This window comes from Ovis canadensis, chromosome 5 (genome assembly GCF_042477335.2).
Source record: "Ovis canadensis isolate MfBH-ARS-UI-01 breed Bighorn chromosome 5, ARS-UI_OviCan_v2, whole genome shotgun sequence".
Lineage (NCBI taxonomy): Eukaryota > Metazoa > Chordata > Mammalia > Artiodactyla > Bovidae > Ovis > Ovis canadensis.
In genome coordinates, this window is record NC_091249.1 from 92,907,503 (window position 1) to 92,926,362 (window position 18,860).

The 18,860-nt window shown below is 49.9% G+C and overlaps 1 protein-coding gene across 1 annotated transcript in view; it reads left to right on the forward strand.

Moving 5' to 3' along the window:
- The first annotated feature begins 2,257 nt into the window (after positions 1 to 2,257).
- Positions 2,258 to 18,860, forward strand: part of WWC1 (WW and C2 domain containing 1) — a 156,186-nt gene continuing 139,583 nt past the window's right edge. Inside the window, exon 1 of the mRNA XM_069590031.1 lies at positions 2,258 to 2,943. Coding sequence (XP_069446132.1) covers positions 2,825 to 2,943 — 119 coding nt within the window. The 5' untranslated portion in view covers positions 2,258 to 2,824. The remainder of the gene's footprint in view (positions 2,944 to 18,860) is intronic.

The window sequence follows — 18,860 nt, forward strand, 5'->3', positions numbered from 1 at the left end:
ATGTCAAGCCCCCTACATTTCTCATCTGTAGCCCTTACAACAAGCCCTACAGAGTCTATATGATTACGGTATCCTTCAGACCTAAGACTGAAAATTTGATCAAGTTAGTCAAGGTCACACAGTTAGAAAAGAGGGAGAATTTAAGACCCAAACAGACTGATTCCAGAGCTTTAGCTTCTCAGCCAAATAATGATGAAGCAAGCATCCAAAGAGACAAGCAGTCATCAGCATCTGTAATATTCCAGACTCAGACCCTGGGTAGGTTCAGGAGTTTCAGAGTAATTAAACCTAAAGAAAGAATAGGTTAATGGTGGAGAGCATGAGTACTGAAGTCAGACCTAGGTTCACTTATTTGCTTTGTATCCCTGGTCAACAATATAGCATTTTGGAGCATCAGTTTTCTCATCATGGAAACGGGTATAATAAGTAGCATTCCTTTATTCCAGAGTGGTGGTGTGAGCTTATGTGAGATCATGCTTGTGAAGCAGCTAGCACAATGTTGGCTTTAATTCTGAGCTATTGCCCTCATTGGTAGTTTCCCCAGTAGTTCAGACAGTAAAGCGTCTGCCTACAACGCGGGAGACCCGGGTTTGATCCCTGGATTGGAAAGATCCGCTGGAGAAGGAAATGGCAACCCACTCTGGTATTCATGCCTGGCAAATCCCATGGACGGAGGAGCCCGGTAGGCTATAGTCCATGGGGTTGCCAAGAGTCGGACACGACTCAGTGACTTCACTTTCACTTTTCATTGTCCTCATCAGGGCTTCCCTGGTGGCTCAGAGGGTAAAGCATCTGCCTGTAATGAGGGAGACTGAGGTTTGATCCCTGGGTTGGGAAGATCCCCTGGAGAGGGAAATGGCAACCTACTCCAGTTCCCTTGCCTGGAAAATTCCATGGACGGAGGAGCCTGGTAGGCTGTAGTCCATGGGGCTGCAAAGAGTCGGACACGACTCAGTGACCTCATGCATGCACAAACACATTGCCCTCATCACTAATGGGAGTATTTTGCACCCAGCGAAGTTGAGGAGTGAGTTGTAGAGGGCTGTGGGAATCTCCCCATAAGAAGCAGTAGGGTGAACTCCTACTTCTAGGTATTCTGAGGCCAGCCTGAGGTCTGTGTTTCTGGACTTTTGTGCATGGCATCTATGGAATGAGGGAGGGAGGGAAAGGTCAAATACTGAGTCAATGGGCCTGGCTTTAGGGAAGTAACTGGCTTAACAGAAGGCATCTGGAGGTGAGGAGATGCCACCATAAGTCTTCTGTACCAAGAGCAGAGGAGACCAGAAACATGGGATTCTCCCCTATGCTCAGCACACCCTGGCCCATACAGCACAGGACACTGGCTCCTCTGGGAGGCTGTGGGACTCAGACAAAGGATACAGCAGGCTGGGCTTCATCCCTGCAGTCCAGCTCCCTGCTATACATCCAGGGCAAAAAAAAAAAAAAAAAAAAAGTTAAAGACATTCAGGAGACACAGACAGCTGATTAACTGTAATTAAATAATCACAAATTTTTGATTTCTCAAGAAATATTGATTTTTAAAAGTTCTCATTTTTTAAACATGGAATTTTGCTTTGTTTGCTTCCTTCTTTTTCATAACCCCTATCCCCCCAAAGCCATGACAGATCAATTAATATCTCGAAGAGGACAGGTGAAGCTGCCTGGAACAGGTTACATATTCAATTTAATGAACAACAACATCATAACTATTACAAAGGGCCACCTCGACACCCACTGGAGGTCCTTGGGGGCTGAGGGCAGGAGATGGATGCCTAGCACTCTTCACTTTAGGGACCCGGGGAAGAGCCAGTTACACTTGCAAGTACGAGGGGTGGGGGGATGGGTGAAACAACGCGCGGAAAGAATAGAATAAGAGGGAGACAGATGGTGTGTGTGTTGGGGGAAGGGATCAGAGATCCTGGAAAACTTATGTTCCCCTATTTGCAAGAATGTTTCCATTTAACCACTTCTTGCCTGACTCCTGATTCTACAAGAGAGAAGCCGGGAGTTATAAGATTGGGGACACCTGTGCCAAGAACTCGGCCGCTCTGGGTGGAGACAGCCTGGAGCGCCGGGAAGCCGAGGCAGAGCGGGGCTTGCTCGCGCCTCCCGGGGCTCCAGCCTGGGTCCGGGACCCAGGTGAAGGGCGGGCTCCCATTCCTCCCGGCAGGAGCCGCGAAGGGGCGGCCGGCAGTTGGGACTGTCCCACGAGGGGGCGCGTCTCGGGCCCTAGGACCCGCCCTCGCGGCGCTGGGCGCGGGGAGGGGACGCGGGAACCCTGGCGCCCGGCGCTCCGCCTCCAGTTTCCGGGGCAGCGCGGTTACCTGCACAGCCCGAGCCGCACCTGGCGCAGGCAGGAGTCGCAAACCAAGCGAGCGCTGAACGGCGGAGGGAGAGCGGGGACAGCACCCGGCTCGGGGGAGCGAGAGGCGGCGGCGGCGGCGGTGTGGAGGCTGCAGGGCGCCGCGCGCCGCGGAGGAGGACAGGCGGCAGCTGCGCTTGGCTCGCTCTGCCCCGCCGGCCGGGCGCGCACCCGGGCCCGCACCGCGCCGCTGCGGGCGCACATGGCAGCGTGAGAGGCCGGCGGCCGGAGGAGCGGGAGGCGCCGGGCCGGGGCCGCAGGGCCGCATGGACAGCGCCGCCACCCCGGCCGGCCCTCACTAGGGGCCCCCCAGCCCGCGGGCGCCACCTTCCCTCCCCACCACCGCGACCATGGTGCCTCGGCGGCCGCCCGAGCCGAGAGAAACCGGCCGGAGCCGCTGAGCCGGGGGGCCCCCGTGGCGGCCGGGAGCTGCATGGGGGAGCGCGGGCCGCGCTCGAGACGATGCCCCGGCCGGAGCTGCCCCTGCCGGAGGGCTGGGAGGAGGCGCGCGACTTCGACGGCAAGGTCTACTACATAGACCACACGAGCCGCACCACCAGCTGGATCGACCCGCGGGACAGGTAGGATTCCGCGTGCACCCTCATCCCGCTCCTGCCCCGGGGGCCACAAGCCGGGACGGGGCGGCGACCCTGGGAGCTCTGCGGGCCTCTTGCGCTGTCTTCCGTGTGCCCCCCACCCCCGTGCCCTTCCGGACCGCCGGCTCCCGCCGGGCGGGCAGCTGGGAGGAGGGGTCGGCCGGTGAGTTGGCCCAGGCTACCCCCTCACCCCGCGCTGTCCTCTGAGGGGGACTCAGCCCCCCGCCGGCACCTGCCGGGAGTTTTGACCTTAAGCTCTAGCCCCGCCTCCCGCCGTTCCCCTCCCCCTTAGTTAGGTCCGGCGGGGGCTGGGGGAGCGATCTAGCCGAGTGATGCTGGGGCTTCCCGGGGAGGCTTTCCCCAGCGTTGGGGGGGGGGGGAGGGGGGATGGGAAAGCATCTGGTTTGGAGGGGGTGGTAGGCACCCAGGACTCAGCGGGAGGCTGCTGGAGGAAGGACACTGCGTCCCGGGGAAGGCAGCCCAGGGTGTGAATTTTGACAGGTGCCTCCCAGGCTCGGAGAGACGGGCGCAGCGGCGTTCTGGGGGCCGGGAGGCCGACAGTGGGAAGGAGAGGAAGGAGCGGGGGAGGGCTGATCGGGGAGACTGGTTCCCCAGGAATCTCACGGCAACTTGGAAGCTGTTAGGATGTAGATGGAGGTGAGAGGCCGCCGCAAAGCCCTGCCCATCGCCTCTTCTCCTCCCCGCCTTCCTCTCCTCTGGGGACGGGGGTTCCTCAGTGCTGCACCAGCGCGTCCTGACCTTGGTGGGCACCACGCCGGTTGGAGCACCGGATTTTTTTTTTTTTTTTTTTTGCTGAGGCAGGTGGCGTGTGAGATGGCTGGTGTGGCTCTTAAGCATCCAGACTTTCTCCTGGTTTTGGCTGCTTGGCAATTTTTTTGCACACAGCACCTTCTCTCCATGAATATCCTGGGGGGGGGGAGGGGGAAGGACCACCCTCTGGGACCGCTGGTTGTCCTTTGCTGTCATCTCTGTGGTCAGTGTCCCAGGAATGCGGAGTTTTCACCTGGTAATTGTGACCTTGGGTGTCAGGTGCTTGTAAAGCAATGAAGCTAAATTGTTTGGCTGGGGTGGGAATGGAGGTTCCAGAAGTCTAGGATGGGGTGTGTAATCAAGATGAGAGTTGAGAAAAAGAAAAAGCAAGAAAGAAAATGTGAGCTGAGATTGCTCATAGTTTCTGTGAGCACTTTGATTCATTCATTCAGCATGGACTGGGTGTCCTCTCTGAGTTCAGTACTATGCTGAACGTCTCATCAATTTAATCCGAAAGAGACGTTTTTAATGCTGAAGAGCTCAGGTCCCACGGGCAAGCTGCTTTAACTTCTGAGCCTCAGTTTGCCTGTTTGTCAGACAAATGATTTGCTTGGAAGGGCAAGGGTGATAGTGGAACTCTTGAAAGTGGAAGGGATATGGAAGGTCAGGGCCCAGCTCCCATTTTCAAACATGAGACAAACTTTGAGATCCTGAGGTAGGATGTGCTTGGGGATTTTGATCTTCTCACCACTCTACCTTTTGCCAAATTCTCTGCCTGCTCTGAAGTTCTAGCCTCCACAGTCCCTTGTCCTCGCCTAAAACAGACACAAGTTCAAGTTTGTGTGTCCTCCCCCATTTTAGGTCCCAGCAGCTACGGGGCCCAGTGTGCTGTCAGCAGTTGAGTGTAGAGGGCATTGCTAACTCACCCCAGATCCTGAATCTGGGAACTTCTCTGGGGCACTGAGAGGATAACACAGCTGCCGAAATCTGCTTAAGGAGCGGTCATTCATTACCCTTGGAAGAGGGCAAGCAGTATAGCTTCCATGGAAAACTGACTTGGCTACGGCATAATTTCCCGAATTTCAGTATTATGTAGACCACCTTTTTTGCTGTATCACCTGTGTTATTGCTGACTTAATACTTGACACTGAATCAACCCAATCTGAATTTTTTTTAGCCACTTTTGCAAATGGGAAACTAGCAATATCTATTGCTCCAAAGAGAAAGGAACCTTTAAAAAGTACAGTGGAAGGGGGGAAAAGGTGCCTTTCTGTTTGAACTCACTCCTGTGGCCAGTCCACGGCTCCAGCAACAGGCCTCCGCAGCCTGTGTTTTTAGGCAGATTGGCAAGCAATGGAGAGGAATTAAAAAGATAACTGGCGCTTAAGGAACTGCTCACTTTCTCCGCCTTGCTGTTCACTGGTTTTACCCTGTGCCTTTGTATCTCCGGTCAGCCCACCTGCATCGGCCTGGGCTGGGGCCCCTGATCTTGGGACGCTGAGGGTTTCTGAGCTCACTCTTGCAGTGAGCCAACTTTGAATATTTGGGGAAACAGCTGAACAGAGGGCATCCACCTCTGCCTCCCTGGAATTCCCTGCCGCACACCCCAGAAGAGAGTTCGACCTCACTCTATCTGTGTGGCCTCAGGCAAATCTCCTGACCTCTCTGAGGTGCAAGCGCTCCTTTGGTGAGAGATAAAAGTTGATGAGATGGTCTCTGAGGCCCCCTGCCAGTTCTCAAATATGATCTCATGGACTCCGCTTTGGCCTTACCTTATCCCCTGTGATTCCATGGTAGAATTGGGAGGAGGGCGGTAGGCAGGAAGGTGAGGGAGCTGTAAGGAGGAGGAAAAAAATGAGCAAAGCTAAAAAAGAGCCAGACTTCTTTGGGGTGGTGGGGTTTGGTGGGGGTGGGGGGGAATTCTGCCAGGGTGGTTATATCTCTGCAGCTGGTTAATGCTATGAAACAAAATATCACATAAAAGAAAAAAGATTCTGCTGGGTGTGTGTCTGTATGTCTGTGTGTGCATGCATTTGTCTTTTTCTTTTTCTTATCTGAATCAAGGAGATATGCCTGCCCATTCCCCTGAATTTAAAAGAAGTAAGTCAAATGGTCCTTCAGTTAGAAAAGTGATTTCTTAGCCACCGAGAACAAAATAGCGTCTCGGGTTACCAACCCTGAAGAATGTCTTGGCACATTCTTCCCTCCGGGCCTGAGCTGTTTTGTGTGTGTCCGCCATGGAGGCTGCTGGGGGTAGGGAATCCAGTTTTCAGCTTCCCCTTTCACCAGGGGGTTGGAAGAGCAGCCAGGCAGCCAGCCTTGCCAACTCTCTCCCCTTCTCACCCAGGGGAAGACTGGGAGGCCGAAATTCCTGAGGACGGTTGTCCCAACAACCAGAGAGGGGCCAGTGGGCAGCTCGGGGCCCTGCCGACTGGGCCAAAGGCTCCGCCAAGCTCCGCGGGCTCCTCCCGAGGTAGGGCTGGTCTTAGAAGGTGCCAAGTCCATGGGGAATCAGGTGCTGTGGATCTGGCCATGGAGCAGTACTCCTTCAGCAGAATAACCCCAGATTCTTCTGGAAGCTTCCAGTCAAGGGCCAGCACTCCGGGTATATTTAACTTAGTGGTATGCAACAACAAATGCACTGATTGTTCTCTGAGGAAGAATGGATTGTTGGAACTGGCCCTGCCAGAGAAGGTTCCTGAAGCCTAATTCCCGCTCCTTGGTGTGTGTGTGTTGGGGGAGGGGGGGACTGTGTTCAGACTCTTCACCTGGGAGCTCTGTGGGAACAGTTTCTGTGTCTGTGTGAGCAGTGCTGGAGGCCCACGTGGCTGGCAGGCCTTGTTGAGAGAACCCAGCAACTTCTCTCATGATATGCAGAGGAATTTTTGCCAACCCTGTTATTACAGGAACAATTCATAGTTTAAGATGTTGGGCTTTACAGCAGGCAAAAGATCTTAATCTCCTTCTGGTCACAAACCCTTAGAAGCTTCCAACAGAGGTTAAGGACGTTTCTCGAAGAAAAGCATGAACAGGGCTTTTGGCACATCATTTCAGGGGGTTCACCGACCCCAGATTCATAACCCCTGCCATGGATTAGCTTAGAAACTGCTCATCACTACCTGTATGCCCTCCTGTTTAGCTGAGACCTAATGATTGAGCACTGACTGTATTCGGGCAGTCTGCTGAGCACTTTACATGGAGGATTTCTTTTAATCCCCCTAACAACCCTGGGAGTAGATTATCTACCTGAGAAACCTCGAGGCTTAGGGGGCCTAAGTTCGGAGAAAACCACTCAGCTTCTGAGGAGCTGAGATGTGATTGTGAGGCGTGTCGACTCAGAACCCACATTTCTGACCACTCAGCTGCCTGGAATCCCTTGCAGAATCAAAAACCTCTGCTCTACTGCCTAAGGAATTCAGCCTTGGGGAATGGAGCCCGGACAGGCATGATTTCACTTACCTGGTGCCATTCTGGTGTGGCCAGGCCACAGTTATTCAGAGAGCAGTGTAGAAAATGGGAAGAGGGGACTTCCCTAGTGGTCCAGTGGTTAAGATTCTGCACATCCACTGCAGGGGTTGTAGGTTCAATCCCTGGTTGGGGAACTAAGGTCCTACAAGCCACATGGCGGGACCAAAAATAAACAAATAGATAAAAAACAAAAGAAAATGGAAAGAGTCTTTGAATCCTGACATCTTTGATCTGCTGCTTATTACCTGATTGACCTTGGCAAGTTATGTATTCTCTCTGAGCCTCAGTTTTGTCTTCTTTAGGATGGGATGATATACATCAGCTGTCAAGAGGCATTTTGAGCATGAAATAAGTTAAATTGGGCAGGGAAACTATCACAGAGCCTCATATAACAGTAGACTCTTGGGAATGTCAAATCTTTTAGCTTTTACAAGGAGGTCAGTAAAGAATCTGCCTGCAATGCAGGATCTTCCAGGGTAGGCAATACACTCCAGTATTCTTGCCTGGGAAATCCCATGGACAGAGGAGCCCAGTCAGTGAGGTCACAAAGAGTCGGACTGACTAAGCGACTAACACTTTCACCTAGAAAATACTTAAGTCAAATGGAGACCAAGTCTCCATCCAGTTCTGTTCAGTTCAGTCATTCAGTCGTGTCTGACTCTTTGCGACCCCATGAACTACAGCACGCCAGGCTTCCCTGTCCATTACCAACTCCTGGAGTCCACCTAAACCCATGTCCATCGAGTTGGTGATGCCACCCAACCATCTCGTCCTCTGTCATCCCCTCCTCCCACCTTCAATCTTTCCCAGCATCAGGGTCTTTTCAAATGAGTCAGCTCTTTGCATTAGGTGGCCAAAGTATTGAGTTTCAGCTTCAACATCAGTCCTTCCAATGAACACCCAGGACTGATCTCTTTTAAGATGGACTGGTTTGATCTCCTTGCAGTCCAAGAGACTCTCAAGAGTCTTCTCCAACACCAACAGTTCAAAAGCATCAATTCTTCGGTGATCAGCTTTCTTTATAGTCCAACTCTCACATCCATACATGACTACTGGAAAAACCATAGCTTTGACTAGATGGGCCTTTGTTGGTAAAGTAATGTCTCTACTTTTTAAAATGCTGTCTAGGTTGGTCATAGCTTTTCTTCCAAGGAGTAAGCATCATTTAATTTCATGGCTGCAATCACCATCTGCAGTGATTTTGGAGCCACCCGAAATAAAGTCTCTCACTGTTTCCATTGTTGCCCCATCTATTTGACATGAAGTGATGGGCCCAGGTGCCATGATCTTCGTTTTCTGAATGTTTGAGTTTTAAGCCAACTTTTCCACTCTCCTCTTTCACTTTCATCCAGAGACTCTTTAGTTCCTCTTTGTTTTCTGCCTTAAGGGTGGTGTCATCTGTGTATCTGAGGTTCCAAATTGGGAAAGGAGTACATCAACACTGTATATTGTTACCTTGTTTATTTAACTTATATGCAGAATACGTCATGCGAAATGCTGGGCTGGATGAAACACAACCTGGAATCAAGATTGCCGGGAGAAATATCAATAGCCTCCAGCTCTGTAGCAGTTTGCAACTGGTATGAACCTTTCTGGCCATGTCTAGCCCTCTCATTTCACTTGATGAAACTGAAACCAATGTCTTGCCCCAGGTTGCACAGCAAATGTCAACCTGAGTCTCTGGTGAAAAGTGAAAGTCGCATCCAACTCTTTGTGACCCCATGGACTATACAGCCCATGGAATTCTCCAGGCCAGAATACTGGAGTGGGTAGCCTTTCCCTTCTCCAGGGGATCTTTCCAACCCAGGGATCGAACCCAGGGATCAAACCCAGGTCTCCTGCATTGCGGGCGGATTCTTTACCAGCTGAGCCACAAGGGAAGCCCAAGAATACTGGAGTAGGTAGCATACCCCTTTTCCAGGGGATCTTCCCGACCCAGGAATTGAACCCGGGTCTCCTGCATTGCAGGCGGATTCTTTACCAACTGAGCTACCAGGAAAAGGTCTACTTTCTTCTTTCTCTTATGTAAACTTTTCCTTGAAAACCAGACCCCGTTTCTTCTCATTCACTGTAATAATTTGAGAGTATTTTATGCTTGTGGTTTATCCTCTGTAATCCTTTTTGGCTATGCTGATGACCAGCAAGTTTCTTTCATAGCGTCACAATCATGTGTGAGTTGTGTCATAGGAATGTGTTATGTGTCGAGCAAAGTACAGCAATTGCAAGTGCACTACTATTTTTATAATCAATTTAAATAGATTTAAGGTTATTGTCTGACTAATGTCACTTTCCACCAGTTTACATTCTGACATGCTTTCTTAAGCGGGAATTATAACCAGCCTGCCAGGGAATTTACCCAAAGCCTCTATTCTCCATGCTTCTGCTCTTAATGATCCACTAATACCTTTAGTTTGGGCCTTTACAATTATGAGAGGGCTTTTCTTCTCTTTCCAAGGCCTGAATTTATGATCTACACGTCTCGTGGGCATCTGCAGTGCATGGGAGTATCTTATGCCATTCATTAAGAAAGAAATAAGGTTAAAAGGCACTAGTCTAGCTAACAGGAAGAAGTAAGAGGCTTTAGAACCCACAGATGAATAATAATAAATGTTAATATGTACCCTGGGCTGCACGCAAAGTGTTTTATATTATGATCTCATTTAATCCTTTTGCCAACCATATAAGGTAAATAGTGTTGGTCACTCCATCTTCAGATAAGGAAACAGAGACTTAGAAAGGTTATGAATTTGTATTTGCTCAAGGTCACCACCACTAGGGGATGCACCCAGGATTGGGGCCCAGGTGGTTGAACTCCTGAATCCACACTTGGATTGTGCTGTGCTTAGTCGCTCAGTTGTGTCTGACTCTTTGCCACCCCATGGGCTGTAGCCTGCCAGGCTCCTCTGTCCATGGGGATTTTTCCAGGCAGGAATACTGGAGGGGTTGCCATGGCCTCCTCATTGTAGTCATTTTAGAACTCCAGATGCCCTGTCAACAAACTGGGCTGGAAGGTTACCATTCACTCCTAAAATGAGGCCAGCCTGCTGTGGATCTCAGGGAAAGATGCTGGCAAGGAGGCTTGATCAGAAAACCCAGTGAAATCCACATGGTGGCTTGGGACGCCAGCGGGCACAAAGGCTACCCTCTGGGAGCTGCCAGCCAACCAGAGCTCTGGGAGGGAGGGAGAGAACAGAGACGGAGGCAGGGAAACTCTGAAGGATGCAGTCAGTGTGTGGAGTTCAAAGCCATTCCCAAATTGCTTGGGTAAATGCTCCCAACAGCCAGGGATTTAGTAACCACTAAGGCAGCTCTTTCCTGTTATTGCCCCTCCTGCTTTTGGCCTTGACAAACTGACCTGATTCCCCACTCCCCTGGGAGCCCGGGGAGCCTTGCAACACCGCCCTTTTGAAGAGAGGAGAGTCAGGTTGCCTTAGTTACTGGGAAGGTTGGAACGCTAAGCTCAGGTGCACAGAAGGAGAGACGAGGCTAGAATAAGTGGGAGTTGGAAGGTGGCCGGCCTGCTGCTGCAGAAGCCTTGGTCAGATTTTGGCAGCATCTGCAGGGGTGCCAACTTCACAGCACTCGCCTGTCCATGCTGAGCATGCCTGGAGCTCTCTCTCCAGCCACATCTGCCTTTAGGCGATGACGATCTGCCCCCAGCTCAGTGAGGGGCCCAGGATAAGAGAAGCCCCCTTCCCTTGGGGAAATGGCCTGGGTAGCATCTCCTTCTGCTTCCGCTTGGATAGGGCAGAGGGCTGGATAGGGGCTGAGTCTGGGTGAAAAATACATGCCCTGCCTCTCCCAGCACAGAGGGTCCAGCCCGCCAGCCACACACCCTTAGGTGGAACAGCTAGAGGCTCTGGTTGCTGCTGCTGACAAGCTTCTCAGCTGCCCTGGATCCCTGTTTCAGACTGAGATAAAAGAAGAGAAAACTCAGAAACTGGATACAGTGGCGTTTTGTTATTTAACCTTCACCAGCGGGCCATTAAGCCTCTGGCTCCTGAGCAGCAAAGCTCCTGCCAAAATAACGGGGCCGGGGCAGGGGGTGGTGGGGGCATTCACTGTTGCTGTGTGGGAAGAACATAGAAAATTCTATAAAGATGCTGGACCAGGGAGAGGGGGTGGAGAAGAGAGCAGGGGCGGGGGGAAAGGACTAGTGCAGTGGGTTACATCCCTGCTCCACCACCCCCGCCCCCTCGCTTCTTCAGTGCTTCTACCCATGACATCTCACCACTGCAAAGAAACGGGATCTTTCAGTTTCAAATGTCTGCCAAAGAAAAAGGACCGAGGCTTAAGTTCTCCTTCAATGGTCGGCCAGGAAAAAAAAAAATGAAGCTGCATCAAGATTAGGGACACCTTTGTTGGCTTTTTTTCTTCCCCTGCTCCATTCATCACTCTCTGGCAGCCAAGACACCAGGCCAGCGGCAGCTGCTGACTTTCCCCAGCCGGCTGCCTGCTGTTGCTGGGCCCGGTTTGATGGTAGCCCGGGTGTCCCCAAGCTGGCTTCCTCCTCACCCAGTGGCAGTTACTTGTTGGGTTTGTCTCTGGGCTGCCCTTAGGATCCACTGACTGGTGCCTGACTAGAGAGGATAAAATATCAAGATCCGGGCATCAGGTGGCTGTTAGGATGAGATGACCCCGGGACAGCCTTCTGATCCTGCATCTGTCGTGGTTTTTCTTGGATAGTTAGGGCTTTGTGAGCGTGGCACTGTGTAGTCCAGGAATTTCTTCCACGTACATTTGTATCATAACTGGTCCCTGGCGATCGCAATGATAATGGTTATATTTAGTCATCTTTATCTAGTACCTGGCATGTGCCAAGCACAGTCTTTTGCACATAGTATTTTTCTGACTTAATGGAGAAACTGAGGTTAAGAATGGCCAAGGGACAAATTCAAGGTTGCACAGGTAGAAAGGGGCAGAGCTGGAATCTGAATCTAGGTCTGTCTGATTACAGAGCCTTACTTTTTGCACCACTGCAACCTTTTCAGTGCATTTGGAGAGAGGAAGGGAAGAGGGGAGGAGAGCAAAGGAAAAGGGAGCTTTTTAGCTATGGAGATAACACACCTGTTAGCATATATACCTTTTTCACTAAGGAGGAAAATGTTTGTGTGGCTCCAACGCAATGCTGGTTTGACATATCGCACAGTTCCCTGCAGTGGATAAGGTCTCCATAAGGATCTCCAGACACTATCAAGTCAAGTCCTGCCTCTGTCATTTCCAGGTAGTAGGTCACCTTGAACAAATCCCTTCTCAACTGTGTAAAGCACAGGTAAGAGGAGGGCTTACCTACCCCCCGAGGGTTGTGGGTAGAGGAAAGGCGGGTCTTACCCAGTGCCTGCTACACACCAGATTTTCACATGGGAGCTGGGACTAGTTAGGCGAGTTTACCCTTCTTTACCTTGGTAGAGGAACAAGAACCATTGTCACCTCCTTTCCAATTCAAGTTTCTTCCTGCTGAACCAGGGTTCACTTGAGCCACGTTGACATCAGAGTTTGCAAACCACCTTGGGGCACTCACTGTATAAATAAACCAATAAATTCTTTTTCCCCTGGTCTTATCAGAGGCAAGCCCTTCTTTGGAATTTCTGGAGTGAAGTGACTCTTGCCAGGGAGCTGGCACCAGGGCGGTGTGTGAGGCAGGGGTAGTGAATCGCAGTGGTCACGGCTGAGCAAAAACGGCTGCTGTGGGAACTGGGGTGGGGAGGAGGGGCGCGTCTCTGGAATTCGCTGATAACTGCTTTGATATCCTGGTCCTTCACTGAGGCTTCCCCGTGCCCTGCTGACGAGCCGTTTGAGAACCTGCTGATTTTAGCGTGGAGGTAGCACAGAAGGGCATTGGTATTTATCGCGTCCCACCCAGCTTGGGGTTGGCCATTCATTCAGCAGGTATTTATTGAGTGCCTGCTGGGCTTCTGGCTCCGTTGCCCTAGCCGAGGATCAGAGCAAAGTCCCTGTTACAGTGGGGTGTACCCTCGGGTGAGGGAGATGGGCAAACAGTTAAACAGGCAAATTACATTATGACCAGGGGCTTGGTATTTGCTACAGTTTGACCCATCTCGGGAAGGTGGAAGGATGACCCTGTCTTAGACACCAGTTGGTAGTTGTGGTGTGAGCTTAGATTTGGATCTGAGAGACCTTTGTGGCTTCCATAGATAGGGTGTTACCCAGAGCCAATGAGGATGAGCTGGTCACCTGGCTAAGTGCTAGGAATGCAAGGGTAATGCAAGACTGTGTCCAGCTCATAACATTTACTACAAATTAGAGAGAAACTGTCATCAGTCTGTGCAAATATAAATCCCAGGCTCTCTGAACCTTGGTTTCTTTCCTCTCCTGTTTCATCTGGACTCAGTTTAAAAATATTTATGGAGCGCCTGTAAATGGATAGAGTATCTGAAATATTCTGGACATTGTTCCAGCACTGGGGATTTAGCAGTGATTAAGCCAACAAAACTCCTGTCTTCATGGAGTTTGCATTCTAGAGCAGTGGTCGTCATATTTGGGGAAGCCTCAGAATCACCTTGAGGACTTGTTAACCCCAATCCCACCTCTACACTCCCATTGCTGCCCCTAGTTTGAGTCAGCTGTTAGTTAGTCACTAGGTTGTTGTGACTCTTTTGCGACCCCATGGACTATATCCCTCCAGGCTCCTCTGTCCTTGGGACTTCTCAGACAAGAATACTAGAGTGGGTTGCCATTTCCTTCTCCGGGGGTCTTCCTGAACCAAGGATAGAACCTGCGTCTTCTGCATTGCAGGAGGATTCTTTACTGCTGCTAAGGGGCCCGGAAATTTGAGTTTCCAATAGGCTATACTGCTGGTTTGTGCCCTGTGCTTTGCACACCACAAACAGTTGATTTATTGACTCCTCAACAGTAACCTGGAAGTGGGGAGAGTAGGGGAGCACCATCTCAATCCCTGTTTCACAAACAGGGAACCGAAGAAGGCAGATGAGGTAGCTTGGCCCTCCTTTTTATGCTAAGTGGGCTAAAGAAAGTAACTTCAGGAGCAAGCCCTATTTACCTGTATCCCTACGATGCTACGAGCAGTTTTGTTCTGGTTCTTTTGACCCGAAGCCTCAGTGGTGGCACAGCCCAATAGAGTTTTCTCCTACATTGTGAAATACAGCACAGGGAAGCAAGAGGGCTGAGCAGATCCAGGGAGGACATTTTCTTTATCCGAGAATATGTGGAGTCACATATCCATGGTCACAGAGAGGAGCAGAGGAAACAGTCTTCCTGTTCCTCCCTGGGCTGAGCCAAGGTACCTGTGCCAAGCAGCTCTCCTATCCAAAGTGTAGAAAGTGCAGGGGCAGGGAAGAGGCAAGGTCCACTCCCCCCCCACCCCCAACCATCTCAGCCTTGTCAATGGCTAGTTCACCAATCTTGGTTAAGCCCCGGAAAGCCTCTTGAGGCTCAGTTTCTTCACTGACAAGATGGGAATACTGTAGAACCTACCTTGTAGGCTTGGTCAGAATCAAATTCAATGTCACCGTCTGTATAGTTCTAAGTACGGAGATTAAGGTCTCCTTGATAGCTTTATCTATAATTTGGTAATTTCTGCTCAGTTCATGTATTTTGAGAACCAGAATTTTTTTGGACATAAGCCATTTCTCATTTCTCTGGAAAAAAACGGATCATACTTAAGCATATACACATCTTACTGGTCAACAAAGACTGGGAGGGGTATCTTAATAGTTCAGAACATTTCAAACCAGCTTGAGTGGTTTATTCCCACTGCTGATATGAAACAAATATTTGCCAGCTGCTAGTGGAGGACTCTGGGTGTTCCTTCAGCCTCCTGACTGGTCACCAGGCTTGTCAGTCAGTCAGTCAGTTCAGTTGCTCAGTCGTGTCCGACTCTTTGCAACCCCATGAACCATAGCATGCCAGGCCTCCCTGTCCATCACCAACTCCCAGAGTCCACCCAAACCCACGTCCATCGAGTCGGTGATGCCATCCAGCCATCTCATCCTCTGTCGTCCCCTTCTCCTCCTGCCCTCAATCTTTCCCAGCATCAGGGTCTTCTCAAATGAGTCAGCTCTTCGCATGAGGTGGCCAAAGTATTGGAGTTTCAGCTTCAACATCAGTCCTTCCAATGAACACCCAGGACTGATCTCCTTTAGGATGGACTGGTTGGATCTCCTTGCAGTCCAAGGGACTCTCAAGAGTCTTCTCCAACACCACAGTTCAAAAGCATCAATTGTTTGGTGCTTAGCTTTCTTTATAGTCCAACTCTCACATCCATACATGACCACAAGAAAAACCATAGCCTTGACTAGACGGACCTTTGTTGGCAAAGTAATGTCTCTGCTTTTGAATATGCTATCTAGGTTGGTCATAACTTTCCTTCCAAGGAGTAAGCATCTTTTAATTTCATGGCTGCAATCACCATCTGCTGTGATTTTGGAGCCCCCCAAAATAAAGTCTGACACTGTTTCCCCATCTATTTCCCATGAAGTGATGGGACCAGATGCCATGATCTTCGTTTTCTGAATGTTGAGCTTTAAGCCAACTTTTTCACTCTCCTCTTTCACTTTCATCAAGAGGCTCTTTAGTTCTTCTTCACTTTCTGCCACAAGGGTGGTGTCATCTGCATATCTGAGGTTATTGATATTTCTCTCAGCAGTCTTGACTCCAGCTTGTGCTTCCTCCAGCCCAGCATTTCTCATGATGTACTCTGCCCAGGCCTGAGTGATTCTCAAAATGTGGTCCCCAGTCAGGACATCAGCTTCACCTGGGAACTTGTTAGATCTGCAGACTCTCCTGTCCCATCTTGGACCTACTAATCAGACACTGAGGGGGGGGGGAGGGGGGAGGGGGGGAGGGGGGAGGGGGAGGCGGGTGATTGGGAGCCCTGGGAGCTGTCTTTCAAGGAGCATCCCAGGGGACTCTGCTGCCCCCTGAAGTCTGGAAACTACTGGCTGAACATTTGTAGCCAGAATGCTGTAAGGTATTTTGTGCGTGGTCACTGGCAAAATCTGGCCAGGTTTGAAGAGCCTGCCGAGTATGGGTAGATGCAGCCCGTTGAAATGGTCATCAGCCTGAGAACATTTTTATATCAACCCCTAAACTCTTATTTCTTCTTAAAAATATTTATTTGTATATTTGGCTATGCCACGTCTTAGTAGTGGCCTGTGGGATCTAGTTCCCTGACTAGGGATTGAACTTGGGCCCCTCTTAGCCACTGGATCATCAGAGAAGTCCCCCCACATGCTTATTGTCCGAGCGGGACCTCTGCATTTCTTGCGCCAGGTGTCACCGTCACTTGACATGTTTGCATCAAGATTCAGCTCACATTCCCCTGTCCCTGGTGGTGATCAGCATCTTTGCTTTGCCTTCCTCACAGACCATTGTGCCCAAGGGAGCCCCATCTCTTGTTACTTCAGCGTGAAAGACTTATCAGGAAATCAGATTCCCCTCGGACACTTTGGTGTCTGAAGGGCCTATGGGCTTGGACTGCAGCATTCTTGCTTGCCCAGTGGCACATCCATCAGGATGTTTGGGGTTCCCTGGAAGTCAGTTGGGTCGTCTCAGGTCTGAAGTGGCTCCAGCTGTGCATGAATTACCTTCCACTTCTGTTGCATGTTGGCTAGAATGGAGAACAAAGAATGTATTACCTTGGTTTGTTTCATTCCTGGTGAGAATGGTGCTAAGAAGCAGGCACAGCAGTGACCAAAGACAGACATCATTCCTCGTGAAGCTTGTAGACACGTAATGAGAACATGAACCAGATCCTTACAGGTCGGGAAAATAAAGAGGATGTGGCGTTCAAAAATAATAGGCCTTGTAAATGACGCCACACGTCAAGTTATAGATTTTAAAAGTTCTGTAGTCAGAAAAACTGTTTGCTTTTAGCTTTAAGTAAAAAAAAAAAAAAAAAAAGATGGATCACTATTCAACTGAGTTTTCTTAATTCTAGTCCGAAGAGCACGGCACTCACTGTAGTGGCAACAAGAGGTGCTTTTCTTTCTTTCTTTCTTTTTTTTTTTTTTTTGAATGAAAGGTTCTTTCAATTCTTTAGCACTTTACAGTTTTCAAAGGTTTCACACATGTGGTTTCATATGGTCCCCTAATAACCCTCGCTTCCTACATTGTCCGTCTCTTCTTCCCTCTCCCTGCTTGTAACTACTAGTTTATTCTGTATACCTGCGAGTCTGCTTCTTTTTGGTTTTATTCACTAGTCTGTTGTATTTTTTTAGATTTCACATGTGAGTGATATCATCATTCTTTCTTTGTCTGACTTAATTCACTTAGCATAATGCCCTCTAAGTCCATCCATGTTGCTGCATATAGTAAAATTTCATTCTTTTTTGTGGCTGAGTGGTAATCCATTGTACATATATATCACGTTTTCTTTATTCCTCTGTTGATGGGCCTTTGATACCATCCTAAGTTTAAGAAGCGATGATCAATAGACTTGTCCCAAATCATTCTAGAGACTCAACCAGGACTAGAATCCCTTCAGCCTCTCCCCATAACCTGGCCTACTTCTCAGTCCTCACATCCAAAACATTTCTTCCTTTCTTCAGGCCTCTATGGACGTTCCTAGTGCTCAGGTGTTCTCTTTCCAAGAGTAAGTCTTCAGTCTGACCAAAGTTCCAGAAGTGTCAGCAGGCGACATGCATGGCACCTTCCTTGACCTCCCTGTAGCATCTAGCGGTGTTGCCAACTTCTGCCTTTACGGTGGTCTTTCTCATCCCTTAGCTTCTCCCTAGTGGTGGCCTGTGTCCCCAAGCCTTCCACCACCTCCTGTGCAGTGAAACCTCCGGTGCCCAGTTTCCTGCTGGATATCACTTCTCTGCCCAGACAAGCATTTCAAACTACCGTGGATCTAAAGTTGAATCTAGTCTCTGACTCAACCAATGGCTTTGCCCACTGGGGTCCATCAAAGCCACCCACCGGTGTCTACTGAAACCCCTCCTTCACACAGGCCACACCCACTGGTGGCCATTGAAACCACGCCCACCTTGTCCTTTGAAGGGCCACCTCCCTCACTGGCCACTCGGGATACCACTTGCTTCATGAAACCTTCATCATGTGCCATCTCCCCCTGCTGCTCTGCTGGAGGGAATCTACTTTAAGTCAGGCCTGTTCTAGTCAAAAGCAGCAGAGGCCCACATGACATGGCTCCAAGAAAGAGGCTACTGTGAGATTAGAGGTTTCGCTGGAATTTAAGGAAGGTCATAGCGACCCCCACCACCGGACTGGTGGGAGCTATAGCTGGAGTCCGTGAAAAACAGTGCCCCTCCTGTCACAACTCCAACCCCCCACCCACCCCTAGAGTTATGGTTTCTACCATAACTACCTCCTGAAACCTTTATACAGACTATACAAATCTAAAGTTTGTTCATACATTCGTAAACCACGTTATGAGTTAGTTCTGCTTCGTACTTGCTGTGTGACCCCCAAGCAAGCTACTTAATCTGTGTGAGCCTCAGTTTCCTCTATACAAATAAGGCTAAGAGTAATAAAATAATAGCTCAGATTTTATTGAGTGCCAAGCCCCTCGCTAAGTGCTTTACATTTATTGGCTCAATTAACTATCACACTAACTTTCTGAGGGAGGTACTATTACTATCCTCTTTATAGATGAGGGCGTGGAGGCACAGAGAGGATAAGTAATTTGCCTGAGGTCACACAGCTAGAAAGTCTGGAAGCTAAGA